General features: G+C 38.7%; 1 protein-coding gene across 3 annotated transcripts in view; it reads left to right on the top strand.

The window, feature by feature from the left end:
* Window positions 1-20: 20 nt before the first annotated feature.
* MTMR1 (myotubularin related protein 1) overlaps window positions 21-23,328 on the top strand; it is a 37,950-nt gene continuing 14,642 nt past the window's right edge. Inside the window, exons 1-14 of one of the 3 annotated variants that reach the window (XM_030967358.1) lie at window positions 21-280; window positions 3,177-3,282; window positions 5,776-5,799; window positions 7,989-8,039; window positions 9,411-9,486; window positions 10,285-10,379; window positions 10,589-10,696; window positions 11,099-11,200; window positions 11,910-11,993; window positions 12,567-12,716; window positions 13,454-13,642; window positions 14,601-14,786; window positions 17,389-17,595; window positions 18,360-18,452. In XM_030967358.1, the coding sequence (XP_030823218.1) occupies window positions 156-280; window positions 3,177-3,282; window positions 5,776-5,799; window positions 7,989-8,039; window positions 9,411-9,486; window positions 10,285-10,379; window positions 10,589-10,696; window positions 11,099-11,200; window positions 11,910-11,993; window positions 12,567-12,716; window positions 13,454-13,642; window positions 14,601-14,786; window positions 17,389-17,595; window positions 18,360-18,452 (1,596 nt within the window). In that variant the 5' untranslated portion in view covers window positions 21-155. The remainder of the gene's footprint in view (window positions 281-3,176; window positions 3,283-5,775; window positions 5,800-7,988; window positions 8,040-9,410; window positions 9,487-10,284; window positions 10,380-10,588; window positions 10,697-11,098; window positions 11,201-11,909; window positions 11,994-12,566; window positions 12,717-13,453; window positions 13,643-14,600; window positions 14,787-17,388; window positions 17,596-18,359; window positions 18,453-23,328) is intronic. The other 2 variants (XM_030967359.1, XM_030967360.1) reach the window with 2 other exon arrangements.

Below are 23,328 nucleotides of genomic sequence, written 5' to 3'. Positions count from 1 at the left end.
CCACCCTCGCGGCGCGGGGGCCTCTGGGAAGGCGCCGGCTCCAGGTGACAGCCCTCGGCGCTGCCGGGGCCCCAGCGGGCTGGGCTGTGGCGGCCGGGCCGGGCGCCGCGGGAAGGCGGGAGACCGCCCGCCATCCCGGCGGCGCGGCCGGAACCATGGAGCGAGCGGCGGCGGGGCCGGCGGTGGAGGGCGGCGGCGTGAGCCGGAGAGCCGTGCGGGCGGGGGGCGCCGCGGCGGCGGGCGCGGGGTCGCGGCAGCCCAGCACCGAGACCCTGGACAGGTGAGCGGGGCCGGCGGCCCGGGACGGCCCCGGGCGGAGCGGGCGGCGGGAGAGGGGGCGCCGCGGCCTGCGGGGCCCGGCGGGGGAGGCGGCAGGCGCCCCTCGGCCCGAGCCTCGGCCGAGCGCGGTCCCCCGGTCTCAGGGCGGCCTCCCCAGACCCCTCCGGCCCCAGAAGCTGCAGTCTGAGGGCGGCTGCTGTGCAGCGGCGGATGGTCCGCGGCGGGAACCGGCCGTTGTCAAAGTTTCCTCCTGCGCTTGCCGTGTGCCGGCAGTGCCGCCGCCGGCTTGGCCGCGGCTGAGGCGGCTGGGGCTTTGGCCCGGGGGTTGGGGCAGCGTCCTGCAAACCCGAGTTGAGACCGTCCGCGGTTTTGAGTCTCTTCCCGATGGGTTTGGGGTTTTTTCCGTGCGAGTATTTAATCTCCAGACGTGGGACTGTCCCCAGGCACCGCCTCGGTGTGCGGTGTGTCCCGGAATGCTATCTGTGTTTCGCTGGTGTGTGTCTGTTTGTGCGGTGTGTCCCCGAATGCTGTCTGTGTGTGTGGTGTGTCCCTGGTGTATGTCTGTGTGCGGTGTGTGTCTGTGTGTGCAGTGTGTCCCGGAATGCTGTCTGTGTGTCCCTGGAGTGTGTCTGTAAGTGTGTGCGGCGTGTGTTGTGTGTGCGGTGTGTCCCGGAATGCTGTCTGTGTGTCCTGGTGTGTGTCTGTAATTGTGTGCAGTGGGTCTGCAGGGTCTCACCGGAACGGTGCCAGGTGAGACCGCATCTCCTCCGGCAGCCGCTGGCAGAGACATCAATTCACTCAGAAGTTTCCAGCTGCAGGTGGACTTCAGAATTGAGCTTAAAAATCCTTAAGCAAGAGAAGTAAACGGAAGTCTCACCCTGATGAAAACTAAATAAAAAATAATATTTAAAATCAGTGCTAGGTTCCAGTCTCTGTATTCTCTTTTTTTTCTCTGTAGAAACCTGGGAATTTCCATCATTCTAGTGAGGATGGACATCAAATGTCCATTTTCTGTCATCAAAATATACACCTTTGTGTTCCTTATTAATGCACTTTCTGATCCTAATTTTCATCTTCCCTTCTTCTGATCTTGCTCTTTTCTGGCCCAGTTATGTCCATTTATCATACAGTTCACTTGTTTGCCAGAAGGGTTGTACCAGGCCAGGCTGAGGTATGTGACTGCAGATGAGATAGAATGCAAAGGCAGTCATTCTGCTGGGTGCCCCACTGGTGCATGGGGAGAAGGCACCTCGGTGTGATCAGTGTTCTTTGGAACACTGTCATATCCCCTGCACTGGCCTCAGGGGATGGTCCTGCATTCATATTTGTTTTCCTGCTGTTACTAGCTCTGTTGATATAGTGATTCCTTGTGAAGATAAGCCATAGAAAAATAAATCCTTTACTTAATTAACAAGTGAGTGCTTATTTGAAAACAAACTTAGGCAAGCCCTGAAGAGCTATACTGGAAATTAAAGAGATGTGAGAGAAGGAGAAATAAATGAGGTAAGAAAAGGATTTCTGTAGGATTTAGATGTTGGGCTCTTTTGTAGAACTTAAGGGAGGAGTTCTCTAAGTAAATCTGGGTTTAAGTTCAGCACTAACCTGAGAGTTGTCTTTGTTCTTCAAGCAGGACTACCATAGATGTGTTTTAGTTGCAAAACAAGGTTGTGAGATCTAGTCTTGTGTAGAATGTGCAGGTGGGGTGAAAGCTATTAAAATTTATCAGAAAATGTTGGAAAGATCTTCCATTTCAAGTATGACATTATTGCATAGATCTGTGCCTTATACCTAGCTATAGTGGCAGAGGTAATGTAAGGAAAGATCTCTTTTTCAGTAGTGATTGGTCATCTAAGGTCTTACCCCACCCTCCTAATGTCCGAGGTGTGGTGCACCTGCTGGGTGCTGGGTATGTGTAAGTATGAATCTTTGGATTCATAGAATACAAAGCTATTTTATAAATTAACTTTAAAAAAATAACATTTTCTTTCTGTACTTGACTTCTGAATAAGCATTCAATCTATAGACGAGCACAGCTGAATGGTGTGAGGAAAAGTGGCAGTTATCTAAGATACTGTCTGAGGCTGTGGGAACGCTCAGGGAGCAGTTCCCTCTGGCATTCCCAGTTTTTCCTTGGATACTGGTGTGTGTTGAACAGACCTAGTGTACTTCAGACTGTCATTGCTTCTCCCTCTCAGCGGTGCATTACTTGTGAGCAGCTCTAGTTCAGGGGGCTGTTCTGAAATGGCATCACCTGGGCTTTAGTGTGGTTCAGATGCTTTAGGGTTCTTGTAAACACCCTGTGCACTACAGTTCAGTCCTGTGGCATGTGAAAGCCCAGCCTGAAGATTATCCAGGGTTTAATTCATTAATTGGAAAAAGCTGCAGCTAACTAGAACCCTTGGAAAAAGCTGCAGCTAACTAGAACCCTTTGGACAACATGTATTTTCAACATTTAATATAGAATACAACATTAGCATGTTTAAATTTTTTAATACTAGTACAAAGTAGTTTAATTCTGAGGCTTTACTGAATAATCAGGACATATTAATAAGGACAATATAAGGAGTTTCCTCTTACTTGGCCAAACTCCTTCCATGGATGAATTTAAGAAAAAAGCATATGAATGGTAAAAATTACACTGGATAAGGAGCAGAACATTTTTTGAGTTCCTAGGACCCTAACCTCACTTTTAACCTCCTGACAGCTCTGTGTCTCTGACATGATCTAGTAATATTCTTTTATGTAACTTGAGCAATAAAATAGTTGCGTTCTGCCCACAAAGCAAACAAAGTTTTATGATGTTATTGATCATTTACAGTGTTGCTTTCTGGATCTGTGCTGTTCAAAATACACATTTTGAACTACTGCTAAATAATTTGAAATTTCTGATTTTGTAGCCCGACTGGATCCCACGTGGAATGGTGTAAACAGCTGATAGCTGCAACCATTTCGAGTCAGATTTCAGGGTCTGTCCCATCAGAGGGTGTGTCCAGAGACTACAGGGTAAGTGACTTGAAGAATGCATTGATATGTTTTAAGATACAAGAGTGGAAGATGGGGAAGGTCCTTGCTATCTTGATTAGTCAGTGGTAAGTACTTGAGTGATCACTTGAGTGATCTGAGTGTTTCAGAACTAGAAACATCTCATTATCCATAGGAGTCTCGAATTTGCTTCCTGTTTTCCTCTATATTTAGAATAGTGCCATTGAAATCTAGAGAATAAAATTAACACAGAAGTGAAAGGAAATTTTAGAAGTCAATGTTTTGAATAAAACATCAAAAGTGTCTTTTCTTTTAATTACTATATAAAATAATTAGTTAAGTAGATCATAGTTATAGGTTGAAACGGTTTCTGGTGTGTGTTATTCAGAGTGCAGAATTGAGCTCCTCAGATTCCACAAAAAATAAATTAATGTCTTTGTTAGATGTGTAGGGAACATAATTGAGTATCATTTTTGATGGGGTTTCTCCAGAGACACAGAATTTGACATCAAACAAACAAGTCACCTTTTTCATTCCCTCCCAGCAGCATTTTTGTCACAAAGGTAGTGACTGCACAGTATGGTTTCTCTGAGTTCCACTGTGCTTTTGTGCCCCTGTTCTTTCACCCTCACTGGCTGTTCCCTTCATGCAGCCACTCAGCTCAGCTGTTAGGAATGGAGCATGGGCAGTTTTTCTCCTCTCACAACGTGACAAAAGTTGCCCATGTTTCAATTCCCTTTAAGAAGCCCAACTTGCTGCTGTTTAGATCTCTTTTTCTTCCTTGATTTGTGACAGTTTTATTGTTCATATAGAATGGCCACTGCAAAGTTTTTACGTCTTTCTCTTGTTTTGTTTTAACTAGATTTTAATTCACATATGCTATGTGATTACAAAGTATGTTGTCTGGAAACATCACATTTTAGATTGAGTGACAGCAGGTCAGATTCAGCCTGAGTCTGAGATGAGTCCACGAAATGTTTTTGACTGTAGTGTATTTAAAAGTTCAGCCTCAACAGAGTTTCACAGAGTTGGCACAGTCAGCAGTTTGTAAAGAGTAGCTCTCCCATACTACAGCAGCTGAATTGCAAATGCTTGCTCCAGGTCAAGGCCATCATTTTTGGTAAAACACTGTGGGAAACCTTGCATTGCATCTGTTGATGTTGTATTTGCCAAGGATTTCATTTTAGTAAAATCCATGTGTGTAAGCCTGGTGTTCAGTTTATCTCAGAGTAGAGTGCCTTCCTCTGGAATGAAGAGCACTGTTTAATTTTGAATAACTTCCATCTCTACACCAAACTCATCTCAGATATTATTTAACAGGAATAAATCTTTTAAGGCCTAATTAAAATTCTACTTCTTTCTCTCTCTCTGAGAAATGAAAGAAAAGGATTTAAGCCTGATGGTTTAAATGAAGAATTTTCGTGGATAAATTGTATTCAGCATCATTGCATTGCTGTGATTTGAAATCCCATATTTGTATATAACATGATGGAATTTTTTATAGTTGCTTACTCAGTACTACTAACAGGTTGTGTTTGTTCATTATTACTGTGGAATCCACACATGAAAAGCTCAGTTTTCCTTTGAGACATCTTTCTCTTTTGATGCACTTTCCTGCGTCTTCATTACCTTTGGTTGCCTCGAATTGCTGCATTTAGAGACTATCTTACAAGTCAGAGCCTTCAGATCAGGTCAGATGTGTGTTTGCTTCTGGAACTGGTCAGGCAGTTCTGTTAGTTTGTGCTGGATTTACCAGGAACTCATTGCTTTATTCTTTCTTATTTATTGTTTAAATTAATATGCTTGCAAAACCAGGTAAATATAATGATTCCTGACTCTAACAGTGTAACTCACATTACTCCTATGTGACTTGGCTTACCAGGGAGGAGGGAAGCAAGGGGGCAGCTAATGGAATGGTCAGAACTGGAGAGCACTGGGGGAGCTCTTGCTTGCTAAACCCTACAGCAGCAGTGATCTCAGGCTGAGTTGAGCTCTGCTCTGTGTGTCTTCTCTGACACATGCTCTGCCTGCAGAGTGTTCTTGAATGAGGGGCTCATATAAATGAAAATGGCTCAGATTGTAGCTGCTGGCTACAAACACCTTCAGAAGCTGAGAAGAGTTGTCTTTTTCTGAGGTCCAGTGCCTCTCCTTCATGGTTGTTAGTGCAGGCTTATTGTCTTCCACCTAGAAGGATTACCAGGCTCTTTCTTCTCTTTTAACAATAGCACAGTGTAGCAGGATAAAAGCCTGATTAGGAATGAATGTTTCCAAAGAGCTTGGAATTTGTTACATTACTAAAATCAAGTGGCTGAGATTTTTTTTTTAGAGCAAAAAAATTCTGCAAATGAGAGTTACTAGTTCTGCATAGTTTTGTTTTGTTCTTTCAAAATCCAGCTATAATTAAAATGTTTGGGAGTAGAGTTCTTTTGAAAATCTGGTGAAATAAGATATAGTATCTTTAACAAATCAATCCCATGTGTTTCATTGGATAATATTTTATATTTTAACTAACAGGTGTACAGGAGGCCAGTTATACGGGTAAGATTACCTTTGGCTAGCAGTGAACAGCCTCCTACCTGTGTGTCTCTTGTGCTGTGTGAGATCTTGGTGTGTCAAGCGTTCTTTACCTCATTAATGGGTTTTATGAAGCAGTCAGGCCATTTTGCTATGCAGTGCAACAGCTTCTTGCCACAAAAATGCTTTATATACATTACAATGTCTTCGTGAGCAATGAAAGTCAGTATGTAAGAGAGCAATATTTTAAAATTATGTTATGAATGTGCAATACTAACTTCAGTTTTATTACATTAATTTTGACAAAATGGATGCTTGCAATTCAGGTTTACGTGCTTCAGACTGCAGAGTACTGTGTTAGCAGCTCTAACATGTCTGTGCTAAAGAATACCAGTGGTAAAAGCATTTTGTCTGTGTCTGTCCTATTTAAGTAAGTTCCAAATTCATGCTTGCCTTTGTACTTGTTTTAAATTAGTTGTTACCAGGCTGTAATAGGATTGAAAGTTAGGTTTGAAGTTAGGCACTAGTGCAATGACCTACATCTTTTTAATGATAATTTTGAGACCAGGGCTTGCCCATTGTCCATTGAAGATTAAAAAGGGCATGCCTTGTTTTCTTGCCCCTCTCTCTTAGTAACATTTATGGAGTGAGAAATGATCTGGATAGTGTTCTGACATTGTTCGTGAAATGTGTCCAACACTTTTATTCAAACAAAGACCTCTTGTTCAGTCTGAAACCAAGAGATGAAGTCTGAATGGTTTCTTTTTCTCATCTGTTGTTTACCTATTTAAAAATGATGTGTTTAGTCCAATCATACAAATCCACAATTTGATTTTTTTTTTTTCTTGTGAATAGACAGCACTTCAAATAATTGGTCTGAGTTGAGTAACAAAAAGTGGTTTTGTTCAGTTGTTCCCAGTTCTGTGTAAAGGCTTTGATATTTGAATGGTCTGCTCTGCTTATTTGTCTTTCATATATTTAAATTTTTTGGTGTATTTGCTCATTGTCCTGCTGGTTTTCTTCCAGAGATCACAGTGTCTACTTTTCTTTGATTTCAGAAACAACATAATTATGATCTGAAATTTAAGTAATTTCTGTATGACAGAATTCTACCCATACCTAAATGTTAGTAACACAATAACTTTATAACTGGAAAAGGTTTCTTAATTACATACAACTTTTTTAACTTATGTAGAGTTCAAATTATCTGAAGTCCTTTTTCTAAGCTTGTTCTTGAGGGTTTCTTGTGGAAATACTGTAAAAGGAAAAATTGACTTCTAACAAACTCTTGTAAATTTAGACTGAGGATGATTTTACAGTCTGACCAAGTGAGTTCTTTGCATTTGAACTGGGAGTAATTGACTGTCATGAGCACAACTTCTCTCCAGTTGTTAAAGGAAGAAGACGGAAGAACATTTTTGGCTGAATATGTTAAAATAATTCCTCCAGCTGACCCAATGACATTTGTGCTTCTCTCCAGTGTGCAAAAGGACCTTATGTTTATTAAAGAAATTGAACTAATGTTCAGGATTTGCTGCCAATGATGCAAAAATAAATTACCATGAAAATGTGAATTGTTTGCATATTTTGCTATGAGTAGTAATTTTAGATTCTGTAAAGTTACTGGCCAAGTTTCAAACAACAACATAGAAGTTGCTAGAAAGACATGTAATACTATAAGATTGAGAGTTCAATTACAGCATGTTTTACACAGCAAAGCTTTTTTTAAATGTCTAGGTACTTCTATTTGATGTCAATCTATTTTTTTCTGTGAAAGATTGCATGAGTTTTCCCATAATGCTGCCATTGCAAGTTGTACTCAATTTCTTCTATTGATAAGCATGTGGCATACTGAAATTAATTTTCTTCATTGTAATGTCATTTGTCTTAAAAAGACAGTACGTACTTTTATGTTCTTATCTACCAGCACTGACTCTTTTGTGAAAAAGGGACTAAATTTTTCATTTTGTGTTGTGCCAAGTAACATTCAAAGGATGGTGTTAATAGCTTGGATTCCCTTCTGTGGAAGGTAGTGTGTGCCAGGAGTGAAAGATTTTGGAAAGCTGAACTGGAGTTAAAGTATATGCTGTCTTTTTAAGGAAATTTTAAAAAGGGAAACAAAAAAAAAGATAAGATTCTGTCCTTTCACCTGTTGTCTGCAATTTTTTTGCTGTTACTTCTCTCTTGCCCTACTGCTGCCTCATGCAAAGCAGGAGATTCAGGATGGACACAATGGCTATCATTCTGAAGCAGAACCTGATCAGGTGGCAAGTTTTACTCATCTTTCATTCATTAACTATGTAGCAAGGTACTATAAAGTAGTACTCATACAGTGCATACAAATCTTACTTTTCTTACTTAAGAGAAGCCCTAGAAAGCATTTAGTTGTAACTGGTTATGTGCCAGACAGAGTTTTCTTGTAAGGTCATGTAGTCTAAAATGTAATACTGAACATAAGCCCGGCTTACAGAGCACATCTGCCCTCAGTCTGTAAGCACTGGCTATTTCTCTGCATGTTATTTTTTGTGATTGAGTGCTGTATGTAAAATTCCAAAATTTTCCAAGGAAAACTGAAGCCAGAGATCAGCTGAAATATTTTTAGAAATGATTTATTAGGGAGAGCTTGGGATAGTCTGTGTGGAAGCAGAGAGATCCTGCCAATTACTTCTGTGTGGGTCAGAGCTGCAATACAAGGGGAGGATTAGTTGTTTGTTGTAACAAGTTACCCCATTGTATTTATTCAGGATGTAAAAAATGGAGACCCTAATTTCTCATCATTTTGACCTGAGGCAGATCACTTTATTACATGGTCCTTAACAGTCCCACAAACTGTTTTATGCTTTATTACAATCTTTAGTACATTGTAAATCTTAGCTGCCAACAAAGGACCCTAAGAATCCATCATGTATCATTCAGCAATGAAGCCATTTACCTCAATGAAAACTTATTAAACTAACTTTTATTTTAAAATTGCTAATTGTCCTTCTATATTTTGTTATTACTTCATTCTTAATCTGACCATCTGGATCCAAAATTCCTATAGAGAACCTATTCCATAACCTGTGGCACTCATAGTAAGGCATTGATTGAAATAGAGCATTGTGGGGTGCTTCTTGCTATCAAAAGCACAAAGTTAAAATGTTAACTAAATAAAGTTTCTGCCATATAATTCTCTCAGATGAAAATACTCAAATATTAAATAAGCAGTGTTAGCATTTAAAAACAAACAAAAGAGCTTTAAAATGTTCTCAAATAGATAAAATACCCCAAATAATACCTGCATTCAGCAAAACACTAACAAATTATTAATTAATAATTTGGGCTGATCTTATTGTTCATATTTTTGTATGCTATATATAGCTAGCATGTGAAACTAATTGTTGCATGAATGCTTTGTTACTAATGTGTAACTAACATGTATGTCTGTGTTAAATTTATAATGCTTGGTTTTGTGTTTGGTTGTTTTCTTGTTTTTTTTCTTCTACTGTGGTACTGTTTAGTACAGTTGTGTGATTTTTAAAAAGACACACTTCTTGTGTTCCAGTAATCTGGTAGTAAAAGCACTTTGCATCAAAATATATCGATGTGGTACAGATGGAGAGTGAGATTTACTCATGATTTTGGATTTTTGCCAGGCACTGCGGGATGGAAACAAACTGGCACAGATGGAAGAGGCTCCACTTTTTCCTGGAGAATCAATCAAAGTTATTGGTAAGTGTACCACTGAGTGCTGCACTGAATACTGTTAAATTGCTGGTTTATTTAAAAACAGAATATGACTTCCTTTTGACTTTTCTTATTTCATTTAATGCCACTTAAAATTAGATGTGGATTTCTTTTCTTTGTCTTGTAAATCCAAGTGTAGGAAGGAGAAATCAGATCCAGAGGATGACTTGCTCCATATAGATAATATTTCTTTTCCTAAGGATTTTTTGTTCCATAGAGATGTATGTATTGTATTTCTGCTTGGGGGTTCTAAGGATATATCGTAGATTCAAAATTCTGTTCTTCAAAAAAGATGAAGTTATGGTGAACTTAGTTTCCAGTACTTAGTGGGATTTATTTCACTCTGGCATGTGACAGCAAGCTCTGTGCTAGCAGTGCAGTACTTGGATAGGAGAGAATACCAGCGAAAAAAAGTGAAAGCAAAGCTATGGGCATAGAACTGAATTACTTGGAGATTGGGTGCCTGTGGATCAGTAACTGCCACTTTGGATGCTCTGTATTTGGGGTGAGTGGCTGCTCTGCACCTGGGGTACCTGCAAATGCTGGGGACCTGCCTTCCCTTGCTGCAGCCCTGCCCCAAGTGCTCAGGAGCAGCAGGGGAGTAATTTGATTCCTTTCATTGTTGAGATAAAGACAACTCTGCAAGAATAGACTTTCCTAAAGAGATCAGGCATCAAAATCTTATGGAGCTGCCAAAATCTTGTGAGTTTCAAGTGAAAATAGATTGTTATACAACAAATGTCTGTAATAGTAAAACAAAGCTTTAATTGATCTGTTTTCCAGCTAAGGACGTTATGTACATCTGTCCATTTATGGGAGCAGTCAGTGGCACTCTCACAGTGACGGACTTCAGAATGTTCATCAAAAGTGTTGAGAGGGTAAGACTTCACTATCTATCTGCCTGATGTTTCAGGTAGGAATGTTGCTGAAGTAGATTTCAGAAAGTGACAAATTCCATGAAGTGTGATGTTTCACAGCAGTTTACTAAACTGGAATTACTGTTGGCTCTTATGAAACACACATGAATAATAGTAATTTGTATTTCTTGTAATGTAATAAAAGTATTTCTTTTATATACAAATTTCAGGATCCACCTTTTGTTGTTGATGTTCCCCTTGGAGTTATAAGTAGGGTTGAAAAAATTGGAGTACAGAGCCATGGAGACAATTCATGTGGTATAGAAATAGTTTGCAAGGTAAGGCATGGTAGAGATTTATTAATAGTAAATTATTTTCATTTCATTTTTCTGTAAGAACAATCTGCCAGCCTGCGTGCTGTTTTTCTGTCTGATCAGTTCCCTGTATTTGAATTGTGCTTCATTTATTTCAATTCCTTTATGATACTTGCAGTCTTAAACACTTCTGCCTTTTGTCTGAAGAGTGAATTCAAAGGAAAAGTGGCAATTTTTATATCAAGCGTCTCTACTGACAGTCCTAGTTATCTCATGAATGCTTACACAACTCTGTTCTGTTGGGGGTTAGATGATGTCAGTGACTTAGTGTTCCATATATGTCTTCATTCAATCAAATGTCTTATAACTGCTTTTTCTTTTTATTTAAATTTATCATAGAGTAAAACTGTAACTTATTTCTGACAGGATATGAGAAATTTGCGGCTGGCCTATAAACAGGAAGAGCAGAACAGACTGGAGATCTTTGAAAACCTTGTAACGCGTGCGTTTCCTGTTTCTAATGGGCTGGTAAGTCTTGAGATGGAGAGAGGCTGTCACTGGCTCTCCTCTTTTGGGAAAGTGTAGGGGAGGAAATACAAGGGCTGTATAACAAACTTTGAAGTGTTGATTCATAAAATCTGTTGCAGAGCAGGCAGGCCACTCTGGCCCTGTGTGCTTTTTGCATTAATTCATCAAACACAGCTGTGTCTGCTATTGGTGAAGTTCATTTATGCATAACCCTTGAGATCTAGGTTTGCCTAATGTTGCGGATTAAAAATATGTATGTGTTGACTCTTTATTTTCTGCAGTAGATAACTAAATCTAGAAGTTCTATCTAATACAACAAATAAGTTCAACTAGTCTGTTATTAGTTAGCTGCAGAATCCTATTTCATTTGCTTGTGTGGGTAAGGAACTGGTTGGGAGGTAGGAAACCAATTTTCTAATCTTGGCATTGCCATTGATGTGTTGTGTGATCAGAGGCAAGTAACTTAAATTTTCTGTTTCCTATGTTTTTTTTTTTAAGTTTTTTGAACTTTAAACTCATACTCATGCTTAGTGGAACTCATACTTAATGGAAAAAAAACAGAGCTTTTTTCCAGCTCAGTGTTTTCCAGTCTTGACTGAAGGTGTTATGTCTGCTTTAGATTAGAAATACTGGAGTGTTGACTGTTCTGGAGTTATTGTGCTTACAACCTGTCAGGCAGTAATTTATAATTTTGTTCTGTTGTTTTTAGCCTCTTTTTGCATTCAGCTATAAAGAAAAGTTTGCTGTTAATGGCTGGAAGGTGTATGATCCAATGGCAGAATATAAGAGGCAGGTGAGTTATAGAATAATTGATGTATTTTTTTCTCCATCTCCCCCAGAGCCTTTTAAACAAAGAAAAAATGTTACAGAAAATGCATCATTTTCAGTCTATGTAGCTCTTGCTACATAGACTGACTGTCTGCATCTCATGTTTAGATAATAAAATGCAAGTGGCCTGAGTTTGTGTGTTGAGCACCTGCTAAAGTTGGTGGAGATACAGGTGCTGAGTACTTGAGTGAGTTGGTCTGACTTAACATGGTTCTGAAATCCACATTTTTCAAGTGCTGTTTCTACAAAACACGGGTGTTACAAAAAATTGAATTTGAATAAACATCACTAAACAGAGAAGTAACTGGAGTTTGTAATTTTAAATCTGCATTTTCCATATGGTTATTTTCCTTATCAGTTTAGTAGGAAAGACTTCCATTGGTTTATGATTCAGCATGAAGACCTAAGTTTATAGCTTATTAAAAAAAAAAAGTGGGCACACCTTTTTTTAAAAAGCATGCAGCACATAAAATTTTTCATTGCCCCAAACTGAGATATGTAAAGGTCTAACATGCAAGATTGTTTTGTTTCCATACAGGGCTTGCCCAATGAGAGTTGGAAAATATCCAAAATTAACAGCACCTATGAGCTCTGTGATACATACCCTGCTGTTCTTGTTGTGCCAACCAGTGTAAAGGATGATGATCTCTCGAAAGTGGCAGCATTTAGAGCAAAAGGGAGAGTTCCTGTAAGTGAAATTTGTACAAGACAATGGAAGTGTTTTAGAAAGTTGTAGGTTTTAAAAAATATTTATTGTTCTTTGAGGCTTTGTTTTTTAAACAGCAGTGGGATGGCTTCCTTCCTGAGTTGGGGTGGGGGGAAAAGAAAGAAGAATTAGACTCAATGGGTTTAGAACTGAGGGGAGCAACTCAAGTGTGAGTTTAATTGCACAATTACTGTGCTATGTAGTGAGTTTTTGGTTTGGATTAGCACTTCGTGGTCACAGTGGTATCTCATGCTCTGACATGTGTTAGCTTGTGTTTTTATTTGGAGTAGAGTGTGTCATAGCCATAGGGCTTTGCTTCAGAATAGACAAGGTAGCATTAGAACCACTTTAAATATATTAGATTATGTTGGTTTTCGTGCTTAGCAAGGTAGTATATAGGTCCATACTCTCCCACATGGAAGCAGGTTTTATTCCTTCATTACCCTTTTTTTTTTCCCCATTAGAATAATACAGGCTTAGTTGCTGTTAGAAATAAAAGCTAAGATGTTTAGAATCACTCTGGATTTCAGGCTCAGATTTGGGATGAGCAGTCAGTGCTATTGTGCTGTCAATATGTTTTTGCATCAGCCTATCCTTAAACTTGCATTTGTTGATTTGCCAGGAAATGATGCCAGATAGGCAATGTGATTGTCTGGTTGTTCTCTGGCCTGCTGCTTTTATAGTAGTGTAGTAAATTAAATACTTTTCTCTTGTTCCAGGTGTTATCCTGGATCCATCCTGAGAGTCAGGCAACGATAACACGATGCAGCCAGCCATCAGTTGGCCCAAATGATAAACGTTGCAAGGAAGATGAAAAATATTTGCAGACAATTATGGATGCCAATGCTCAGTCACATAAACTTATCATCTTTGATGCCAGGCAGAATAGTGTTGCGGATACAAACAAGGTAGGTTTGTATCATAACTGGCATTAGTTCATCAGCCTTATCACAAGGCTGAACTTGAGCCAGATATCAGAATGTGGAGAATCTGATGTTGAAAAGAGATAAGAAAGGATGCCTAAAGAGGGCAGGGGAAGGGAGGTAAGTTGTTTGTACCAGTTTAGAAAGGCTGGCAGGAATCAAAGGCAGGATGAAGATATTGTTACTGTCATATTTTCTGAAAAATCCCTTTGCCAGGATTTCTTCTCCTGGGAAGCTGAGAAGCTCCAGAGAAAATTGAAAACAATAATTATCTGATTGCTTCTCCTGTATTTTGCTGCTTTGGAATGTGGCTGGAGATTGTTTTATCCAACAGGTGGTTGGTTGATTGGTTTCATGTGGATTGTTTTGGCTTCATGGTCAATCACTGTCCAGCTGTGTTGGGACTCTGGAAGGAGTCAGTTTTCATTATCATTCTTTTGTAACCTTCTGTCTGTATCCTTTCCCTAGTCTTTAGTATAGTTTTAGTATAGTATTCTTTAATATAAGTACATAAAATAATAAATTAGCCTTCTAAGAACATGGAGTCAGATTTTCAATTCCTCCTTTGTCCTGAGGACCCAGAAAATACCACAAATGGTGACCTCAGATGTTGGCTGTAACCTGAGCTGAAGAACAGACCCACAGATATAGCTGAGAAATTATGCAGTAAAGCTCACAGAAGACCAAAGCTTTCATTAATAAAGCAGTGAAGGTATATGGATGTATTATCAAATGTAGCCTGTCACAATTAGAATTTCTTTCACCTGAAAAAACCTTCACTTTTTTTTAGAAAAAACAGAAGCTAAAAGTATGTTTTTATCAGCACTAAAATAATCCCTTCTCTCAGAAAATTCTGAAACTTGAATAAAATAACTCTCTCCACCTTATACTGAAGTCTTACACATGTCCTTCTCATTGTCTGTTTTTACCTTTTGAATGACAGGCTAAAGGTGGAGGATATGAAAGTGAAAGTGCCTACCCAAATGCAGAGCTGGTCTTTCTGGAGATTCACAATATCCATGTCATGAGAGAGTCCCTGAGGAAACTGAAAGAAATTGTTTATCCTACTATTGATGAGACTCGGTGGCTGTCAAACGTGGACTCCACACACTGGCTGGAATATATAAGGGTAAAATGCTTTTGGTGTGAAAAGTCAGTTACTTTTTTAAACCATGTTTTTAATTTGCAGTTCTGAAAATATTGGTAAAATAATGCTGAAACTCAAGAATGTTGCTTTAATCAGAATAATCTTGTGAAAAAGTGTAATTTTTAAATAATCACTTAGAACACAGCATTTTAAACATTCCATAATAACCTAGTATTTCTAGTTTTGTGTACTGGGAGATAGTGAGTTAATTCCCAATAATACAGTATCATATTTATTGCTGTGTTTTATTTTCTTGAGAAGGAATGTTTGTGGGCAGTCCAGGATTATCCCTCTTGTTTGGAAGAATGCACTGGGAACTTCAGAGTGTATTTGAGCCACTGCCAAAAGAACTTGACTGTGAATTCCACAGTCTTTCTCATCCTTCCCTCCTTCAGTGCAGTGTTTCAGTTCTTGTGATGGGCACCTACATTTTCATGAGCTGTTTGTAACCAGTGATCTATCAGATTATCATCTGCCCTATTATTTAACATAATATTAAAATAAATCACTGCCACACTCAGTTTTACAGTCAGTTTCACTAACCTTTGAAATTATTGTAGAGCAGATTATTTCATTACAACATTCAATCCCCTGTTTATGAACAGTATGGATGGAGTGTAATTTGTTTTATTAGCAGCTGGCTCAAATGTCACTCATGCAAAACATGTTTGGGATCATTCATTAGTTTGACTCTGTTAAGCAGTCTCTGACAACTGCAGCAGAGCCAGTAGAGGGAGCAAACACGAAATTAAGAGCCAAATTTAATTATATTTTGGGAACAGTTTAATTTTTTTGTTCACTTGAATTTGAACTATTTGAAACAGCATTGTGAATCTAATTCTAACAGCATTGGGTATCTGGAACACTTTTCTTATCAGCCTGGCCTTTTACAATTGTCTGTTTTGTGTTTGTGGTCACATTTCGTTGCCGCTGACTCTGGTGGGGTTCTTGGATCAGACAGTGTCCAGAGTGAACTTTGATAACCCTGTCAGACAGGTGACAATAGCATAGCAATTGGAAATGTAATTTAAATTATTTTGAAGAATTGATGCATGTGTGACATTCTTCATGGATCTGTCCCTTACATGCTACTTCACTTTAATGGTCCTGACAGCAGAAACTGCAGGCTGATTCCTTGAAGGCTGCCATTATTGTGTTAACAGTGTTGATAGTGTCTCTCTGAGATTTCTTCCAAGTGTTCTTTGCCTTTTGATTTAGCTTGCTATAGCACTAACACTCCACAGCTTTACTCTAAACACATCTGCTGTTTTCTGGTCTCAAACCAGTGTGGCTGTGTCCCAGTTGAATGCAATGCATTACTGGAAACTCACAAACTCACCTTCCAACCCTGGCACCCACAGTGCTCCAGAGGTGGTCTAGGAGTGAAGGCACCAGTAACTCTGTGTGTGCAGACAGGAATAACAACATGAGTAGAGGCACTCGGTGCTTATTGCATACCTGGAGTATTTTCTGTCTGAGGGTAGAACTTGTGCTATTAATTATTTTTCAATTCTCAATTTGTAAACCAGTCCAAAGCCAGTTATTTTTTAGGAGCCCTAACTGAAATACTGTGATGGTTACCAAGTTTTGAAAAATCTGCAAAGAATAAAAAATTTGTAGAGGAAGCCTTTCTAAAGGCTGCTGTCCGAAGTGGAATAAAGTGCTTCACATACTCCACAGATATCTGCTGAATTAATAGTAAATGTGGTTTCTGTCTCCCATTCCCTGCTCATTTCCTGTACCTGTTCTGTTGTTTATTTCCAGCTGGTTTCCTTCAGAGGCATGTGTTCTCTTTAAAGCAAGCTATTGCGTACCTGTATGTTAAATAGATTTGTTTTCTGCTTTTATTGAAGACCAAACTGTGTTAATATTAATGCAACAGAGCTTTCTAACTGAAATAATTGGCAGTTAACTAGTTCATACCACAAACTCTGTTCTCTCATAGACACTTAGGTGTTGTTTCTTGATATTTCCCTTCTGGCATCCTTCAGTTCTACCATAATATCAAATCCAGACTGTTGATGGTCAGCTCAGAAGCTGAATATCATGTATACTTCATGCAGCAGCAAATCAGAACTGGCTCCCAGCCAGGGGTTTCTGGGTTTGTTTGTGTTGTGTTTTGATACAGACTAGCTGGATGCTTTGTCCTTGTCTCTAAACACAGTAGTTTCAGTTGAACTTGAAAATGGAGCAAGAAAGAGTGACTGATTAATGTGAAATGAACTTTTGAAAACCTTGAAATTTCAGCCTTTGGAATAGATTACAATGTTTGGTGTCTTTTTATCATAATACAGAATATCAATTAATTTAGAGAAGGGATTCCCAGGTTAATTTGTTGTGTGCTCCTAGTAATGGAGAGCTGGTAAGATCTCTGTCTGAACAAGAGAGTTCAGTCTTTGTACCTCTAGAGACATGCACACCACTGTTTGGAAATCTCTAATTTAAAGCATTGTCATCAGGATGATTATGTAATTAATCTGAAAATTTAAAACATAATGACTTAAAGAGTATAAAATCTTAATATTTTCTTTTTTTAGTAAAGTTTTGGTAGTATTTAATACACTTGTTTCTTCATTTTGTTTAGATGCTTCTTGCTGGAGCAGTAAGAATTGCAGATAAAATTGAATCTGGTAAAACCTCTGTAGTGGTGCACTGCAGTGATGGCTGGGACCGAACTGCACAGCTCACTGCTCTGGCCATGCTCATGCTGGACAGCTACTACAGAACCATCAAGGGCTTTGAAGTGCTTGTAGAGAAAGAATGGATAAGTTTTGGACATCGATTTGCAATGGTAAGCTTGAAAATGTAGTGTGCAGTTTGTCACCTTCAGGACCTTTACTTTGAATAGCAGTTTTTCACTGCTGCATTTTAGTTATTGTCTCTGGTGTCTTTTTAATGGTCTGAGTGTGTCAGACTGTGACCCATTCATTTTTAACCAGAAACCTCTATGTGACGTTTAATATAAAGTAAATAAAAATGAAGTGGATTGAGTGCAATGGTGAGAAAAAGTCATGTGGCTTTTTTATGAGAATGAGTGATTATAACTTATGTTATGGAGAACCAAGGAAAACAATTAAGGTTTCTAAAGTGTAAAATGGCTGGAGTTATTACTCTGATTTAAGGTTGAAGTGTTTATTTAACACATGGGTTAGTGGGGAATTAGAATAAATTGTTATGACATTCTGTGGGCTCTGACTCTTAGGATTATTTAGTAGAAATGGCATGTAATTATGAGAGGTGGATATAGAATAACCATTTTTTCAGTTCAGTCTTAATAAATTCCTACCAGTTTCACCCACTGGTAGAAGTCAGTGGCTGTGCAGTAGAAGATGGAGAAGCAACAGGTAGAGCTTTCCAGCTCTGCTCAATGCTGAAGGCATGTCCCTAATTTAATATTGGGAGGCATTTTTAGTAGTTGAAAAATGCAGGTTAATGTTATGGAAGACCTGCTTGTCTTGTTCACTCCTGGAGCATATTTAAGAGTTCCTGAGCTTTGCAGAGTTGGGATGGTACTGCAGGCACAGCAGGCTGAAATCAGTGTGCTCTGACTTGCAGCGAGTGGGACATGGAGATGATGATCACGCGGATGCTGACAGGTCTCCCATCTTCCTGCAGTTCATTGACTGTGTTTGGCAAATGACAAGGCAGGTAAGATGCTGAAGAGTCTGTTTCTATGAGGTATCAGTCTTTATCTTTGAAACATAATTTGTGTAGGAGAGCACATTCCTTTACAGAGTAGTAGCATGTTTAGCTGATGTTTGCTCTGTGGCTGCACTATGTACACAGAGGGAAATTTCTGTTGAAAGTGAGGTACAGGGAACTAGAGGAGAGATTTTGTCTTGAAGCCAAAGTACCAGCAATTTTTTTTCTATTTAAAACAGGCTTACAAAGGGTTTGGTGCTTATATAAATAAGAGTTGTTGATGAAATACATTATTTATGTTGCATGTTCACTAATGGAGTAAATGTTCATATGGATTTAGATTGTCCTTAAGAAACAGCAAAAATCTGGGCTGATTGTGACCTGAGGGTAGTAGAGAGTTCTTTTATATAAGTCTCAAATGTGAACATTTTCATCCTTATGTATACAGGACAGCATTTTTACCACACAAGCCTATTCTTTTATAAGTTTTCTTACTTCCATCACTGCTCTTACTTCTAGATCAGGGGAGATCTCTGAAATTAGTGATTCTTAAGATACCAAAATATTCAGGTTCTTATTTTTGTTCTGAAATGTTAAGTTATTGAATGGATTTAGTCTTAGTCTTTAGCATTTTCCTTATGAGCAAAAATCTAAGCTTTTTTTGTGGTTTTATATTGCCATTCTTTAGGGGGGTTATTGAAATAGGTTGCCCACATGAAGGCTTTATTTCCAAGTGATTTAGAAGTTCTTGGCGCTTGACTCCTTTGGTTTTTACCTTCCCCTCTATCTTTTATTTTTTCTTCTTTCCGTTTTTTTACATCCTTGAAACCTAACAAGGATCTGTGCTTTTATGGTAAAAGCTGTTATACTGAAGTCTCTGTAGTATGTGATTTGTTTTGAAGGGAGGAGGGTAACAGCCTGGTTCCATTTGGTCCTAGCACTCCCAGATCTCTTACCTTTGTCTTCTTGTTCTGAGCATGGTTCTTAAAACTTACATCATAATTTCCAAAACTTGTATTCAAAACAGTCATCTTTGGTGCTTTATGAAAATTCCCTGCTGTTACATTGGGCCCTTGTCCAGGGGGTCTTGTAGACTTTCTGTGTATCTATATTTCAGCATTAATGTTCTGTTTAGTATGGCTGGAGAAAATAAATGAAAAATTCTGTCCCTCTTTCAGAGGAAAGCTAACAACAATAGCAAAGAGGAGCAGTTCTAAACACCTGGTAGGAACAAAAGTCCTCTGGGGAGATCCTTAATTGAGAGCAGCCTCTTCTGTTTTTGTGATCTCCCTTGCTGCCTCCTGTTTCTCTCTATAAACAGTTTAGTTGCCTCTAGTTTAAAAAAGAGAAAGGAATGAGGGCAGAGGGGGACTCTATGAAACATTTTGCCAATACCACATCTGTTAAAAACCTGGATCCAGAAATTGTTCTGAAACTCATGAACAGCAGTGACATTGAAAAATCGTTAATGTTGCACAGGAAAAAAAGTAGAAAAAGTTATTCTTGAACAGTTCTTGCCCACTTATTTTAATTTTTCAGTTGACTTGAACACTTAGAGAATAGATGTGAAGACTGTGATTACCTTGACACAGACCTTTGAAAAACAGGATTCTATTTTATCACTGTGTAGATCATTTGCTCATAAAACAGTGATAGTTTTGTGGTTTAGAATTCATGGTAAACATAGGTGAAATGTTCCAAAGCTTATGTAAGTGTTAATGACTGGAGGGTGTAAGGGCTCTGGTTTGGGCGTGGCCTAAAACCAAGCAAATAGGCTCTTCTGGGGACTAAGAGTTACATTCTTAAAAGAGTCACCTTAACTGAGAGAATCTCTAACTTCCCACTAAGGTACAAATTTCCAGATAGCTTCAGGCAATGAAATTTAGGCCTTGATTGCCTTATATTTTCCCTTGGGTTTATGGTCTTCATGACACTAATAAAATAACAGAGAACTTGAGAGAAGTACATTGACGTCAGATTTTAATAAAAACCCTCATGGTGAAGTGATTTCCCTCCTCTGTTGGTAAATTCTGGTGATACTGAGTAGCAGATGTCAAACTGGAAAGGCCACATGTGAGCTGATGAAATACTGATGCCTGGTTAAAAATGAAACAGAACTGTAAAATTTGCATGTAGCCCTGCAGTTTAGCTTCCTACCTTTCATGCACAGAACCCTCACAGGAGGAAGGTCTGCAGAAAGTCAGCAGAAAGTTTCATCCTGTTTGTTACTGGGTGTCAGCTGTTGCTCTAGTGCATTTTTCACTGGATTCAGCAGTGCACTGTTCCCTTGCCTAGTGTTCAGTTAACCATTATTGTCCATTGCACAGTTGTTCTGCCAAGTGTTTCAATGTTATGTAGTACAGAGCAAGTTCAGTGATTAAAAAGCAAGTGTATTTTGCATGTCTCTGAATCAAATGCCACTTCTCACCATCAGACTTAAACAAGATAATTTCTTTTTTTAAATGCCACTTTACAAGAACCCCGAACAACTCCCGCAGCAACAAGTGGGAGATTTTAATGACCTGTGTGTTTTCTCATAATTAGTGGATTTGAGAAGAAGTAAATTTCCATTTGGGGAATTTTTCCACCTGAATCTTCAAGCAGGCACTAATAGGCTTGGAACTACAGAGAAAGGCATTTTTAGGTCAGTGATTTTTCAGCAGCAGTAATAGAAGCTCTACAGTCTTGATACATCAGCTCCAACAGTACACTCTTGTATCCAAAGACTGGGTTTCAATAAAGTGCTATCACTTATTAATAAACTAGTTGGAGAGCAACCACTGATGTATGGAATTTTGAATATGCTTCACTGGATTGGAATAGTGGCCATGTCGGCCTCCTTCTGATTAGTATGGACCTGTCACAACACAGAACCCTGATGTGACAGGACTCATTAAATGCTTTCAGTTAAAGAGAGTCCCTCTAGGGACTCTTTGTCTTCAAAGTTTTTTCCAAATATCATTTTGATGCTTTGCAAATTATTTTTGCTCTCTGTGTCTGATTGCTGCTTTGAGTTGGACACAGCAGCCTGAGATCTGAGTCCCAGTGAATTTTCTCCTGACTTGGTTCAGCACACCTGCTTGTCAAGTTCTGTTCATACTTCCTTAAAGTAATAGCTGTGTTTTTAACATCATTGTTTTGTAATTAAGTTTTGGCATGATTTCCTAGAGAGAAGGAAGTTCAAAAGTAGTTAACTTATGAACATGACTGAAAAAGAGATTTTGATAATCTTAGTTTCCTCAATGCCTTATGAAAACAAATGGTGAGGAGGTTGAAAACAACCCATGATTTGCAAGCAAAGCCCCAGTGTGAGCACACTGTGCTGGTGAACAGAGCACAATCTGTAGCAGAGTCATAGAAGAAAAGGCTCCCATTCATTTTCTGTGTCTTGGATAATGTCCCTACTCAAAATTTTCAGTCGAGAGATGGTATGTATTAGCTAGAGAAGTCTTGGAAAGAGAATGCTTTTACAATATTTGTCTTAGATCAATCTTGTTTTTTATGAAACACTGTTTAAAACTTAGCTCTTTCTGAGTTTAATACAAGCACACCCATTGTGTGTTATTCAGCTCTTTACTTTCAACATGAATAAACATTTGCCCTTCATAAATCACAGGTGACACTGAAGAGGAATTTCTGGATTAGCTAGTTCACCCACAGTCCCAATTGCTGTTATTCCTCCTAACTATAGGAGTCATCTTCATTTTAAGTAGCTCTTGAGGCACTTGCCAAGGTATTCAGTGTTCTTCAGTGGCACAAAACAGAAACCAGTCCTCTTAAGAAGGACTGTGCGTTCTGCACATCTGAAATAATGACTTAAGATCTCTCCATATAGCAGGAAATTGTGCCTTTTGAATCTAAAACTTTGTCTTTTAGACTTCAGTGAAGATGTACTCTTTTAGAGGGAATGCACAGAGTTTATTTCATTTGTCCTGGACATTATTCTGTTTTTACATGCTCTTTATTGTTAATGAGAGAAATGCTACTTCTTAAGTTTTCCTTAAGTCTTCTCAATTTGTTATTCTTCTAAATGTCTATCATTCCATGTCTGTATTTGCTACCTTTGTCATACTGGACACAAAGTTTTTTAGCACATCAAGCAGTTACCACAGGTAGTCTTACCATAAAATCTGATTGGAGAAGGACTTTTTCCATCCAAATGGGCAGCAGCCCATGCATTTTGCAGTAACTTCTTCCTTTATGAATTTTAGAGCTCTACAGATTAGGAGAAACATTTTCAGATTTCTGACTGTTTGTCTTAGAATATGTCAGATAACCTGTGCTTGTGAATAAAATACCTAATGGTGCTCAGGGGAATAAGAGTTATTTCGTTTCAGATGTACAGAATTTACTTTCCCATACAGAAGAAGAGGGATTAAAGGCTTATTGTATATAGCTGATGGTAAACTCAGGGTGAAATGGAGAAAAGTAACTTACTTAAGTAGAAAGTGAAATAAAAATTTTAATTAAATGTTAAGCACAATGTATGTGTAGTAGTCTTTATTATTCAATTCATTGCATGTTGAAATAGGAAATAAAACTCTTAAATGCCATTATCTTTTTCTTTTTTTTTCCCCCAGAATGTTTTCTTGTTCTGTAATAAGAGATATAAAGCATATGTTTAAGAGGGCTTGGGGTAGAACAGAACACTGTTAGAGCTTCTTAAAATGGATTGCTTTATATCACCAGTTTCACATCAGCTAATGTTTGTATTCTGGTATACTTGGATAATGAATGTAAAGTATAGCTCTGAGAAGTATTTGTAGAGAAGTATGTAGGTGAAATGAATTATTGAAGTGGGAGTTACTGAAATTGCTGAGTTTTCCTGCAAATAATCCCTAAATAGGACAAAAATCTTACCTGGATTATTTGGTTACTTCTT

This window comes from Camarhynchus parvulus, chromosome 4A (assembly GCF_901933205.1).
Source record: "Camarhynchus parvulus chromosome 4A, STF_HiC, whole genome shotgun sequence".
Lineage (NCBI taxonomy): Eukaryota > Metazoa > Chordata > Aves > Passeriformes > Thraupidae > Camarhynchus > Camarhynchus parvulus.
This window is presented reverse-complemented; position numbering and strand designations above follow the sequence as displayed.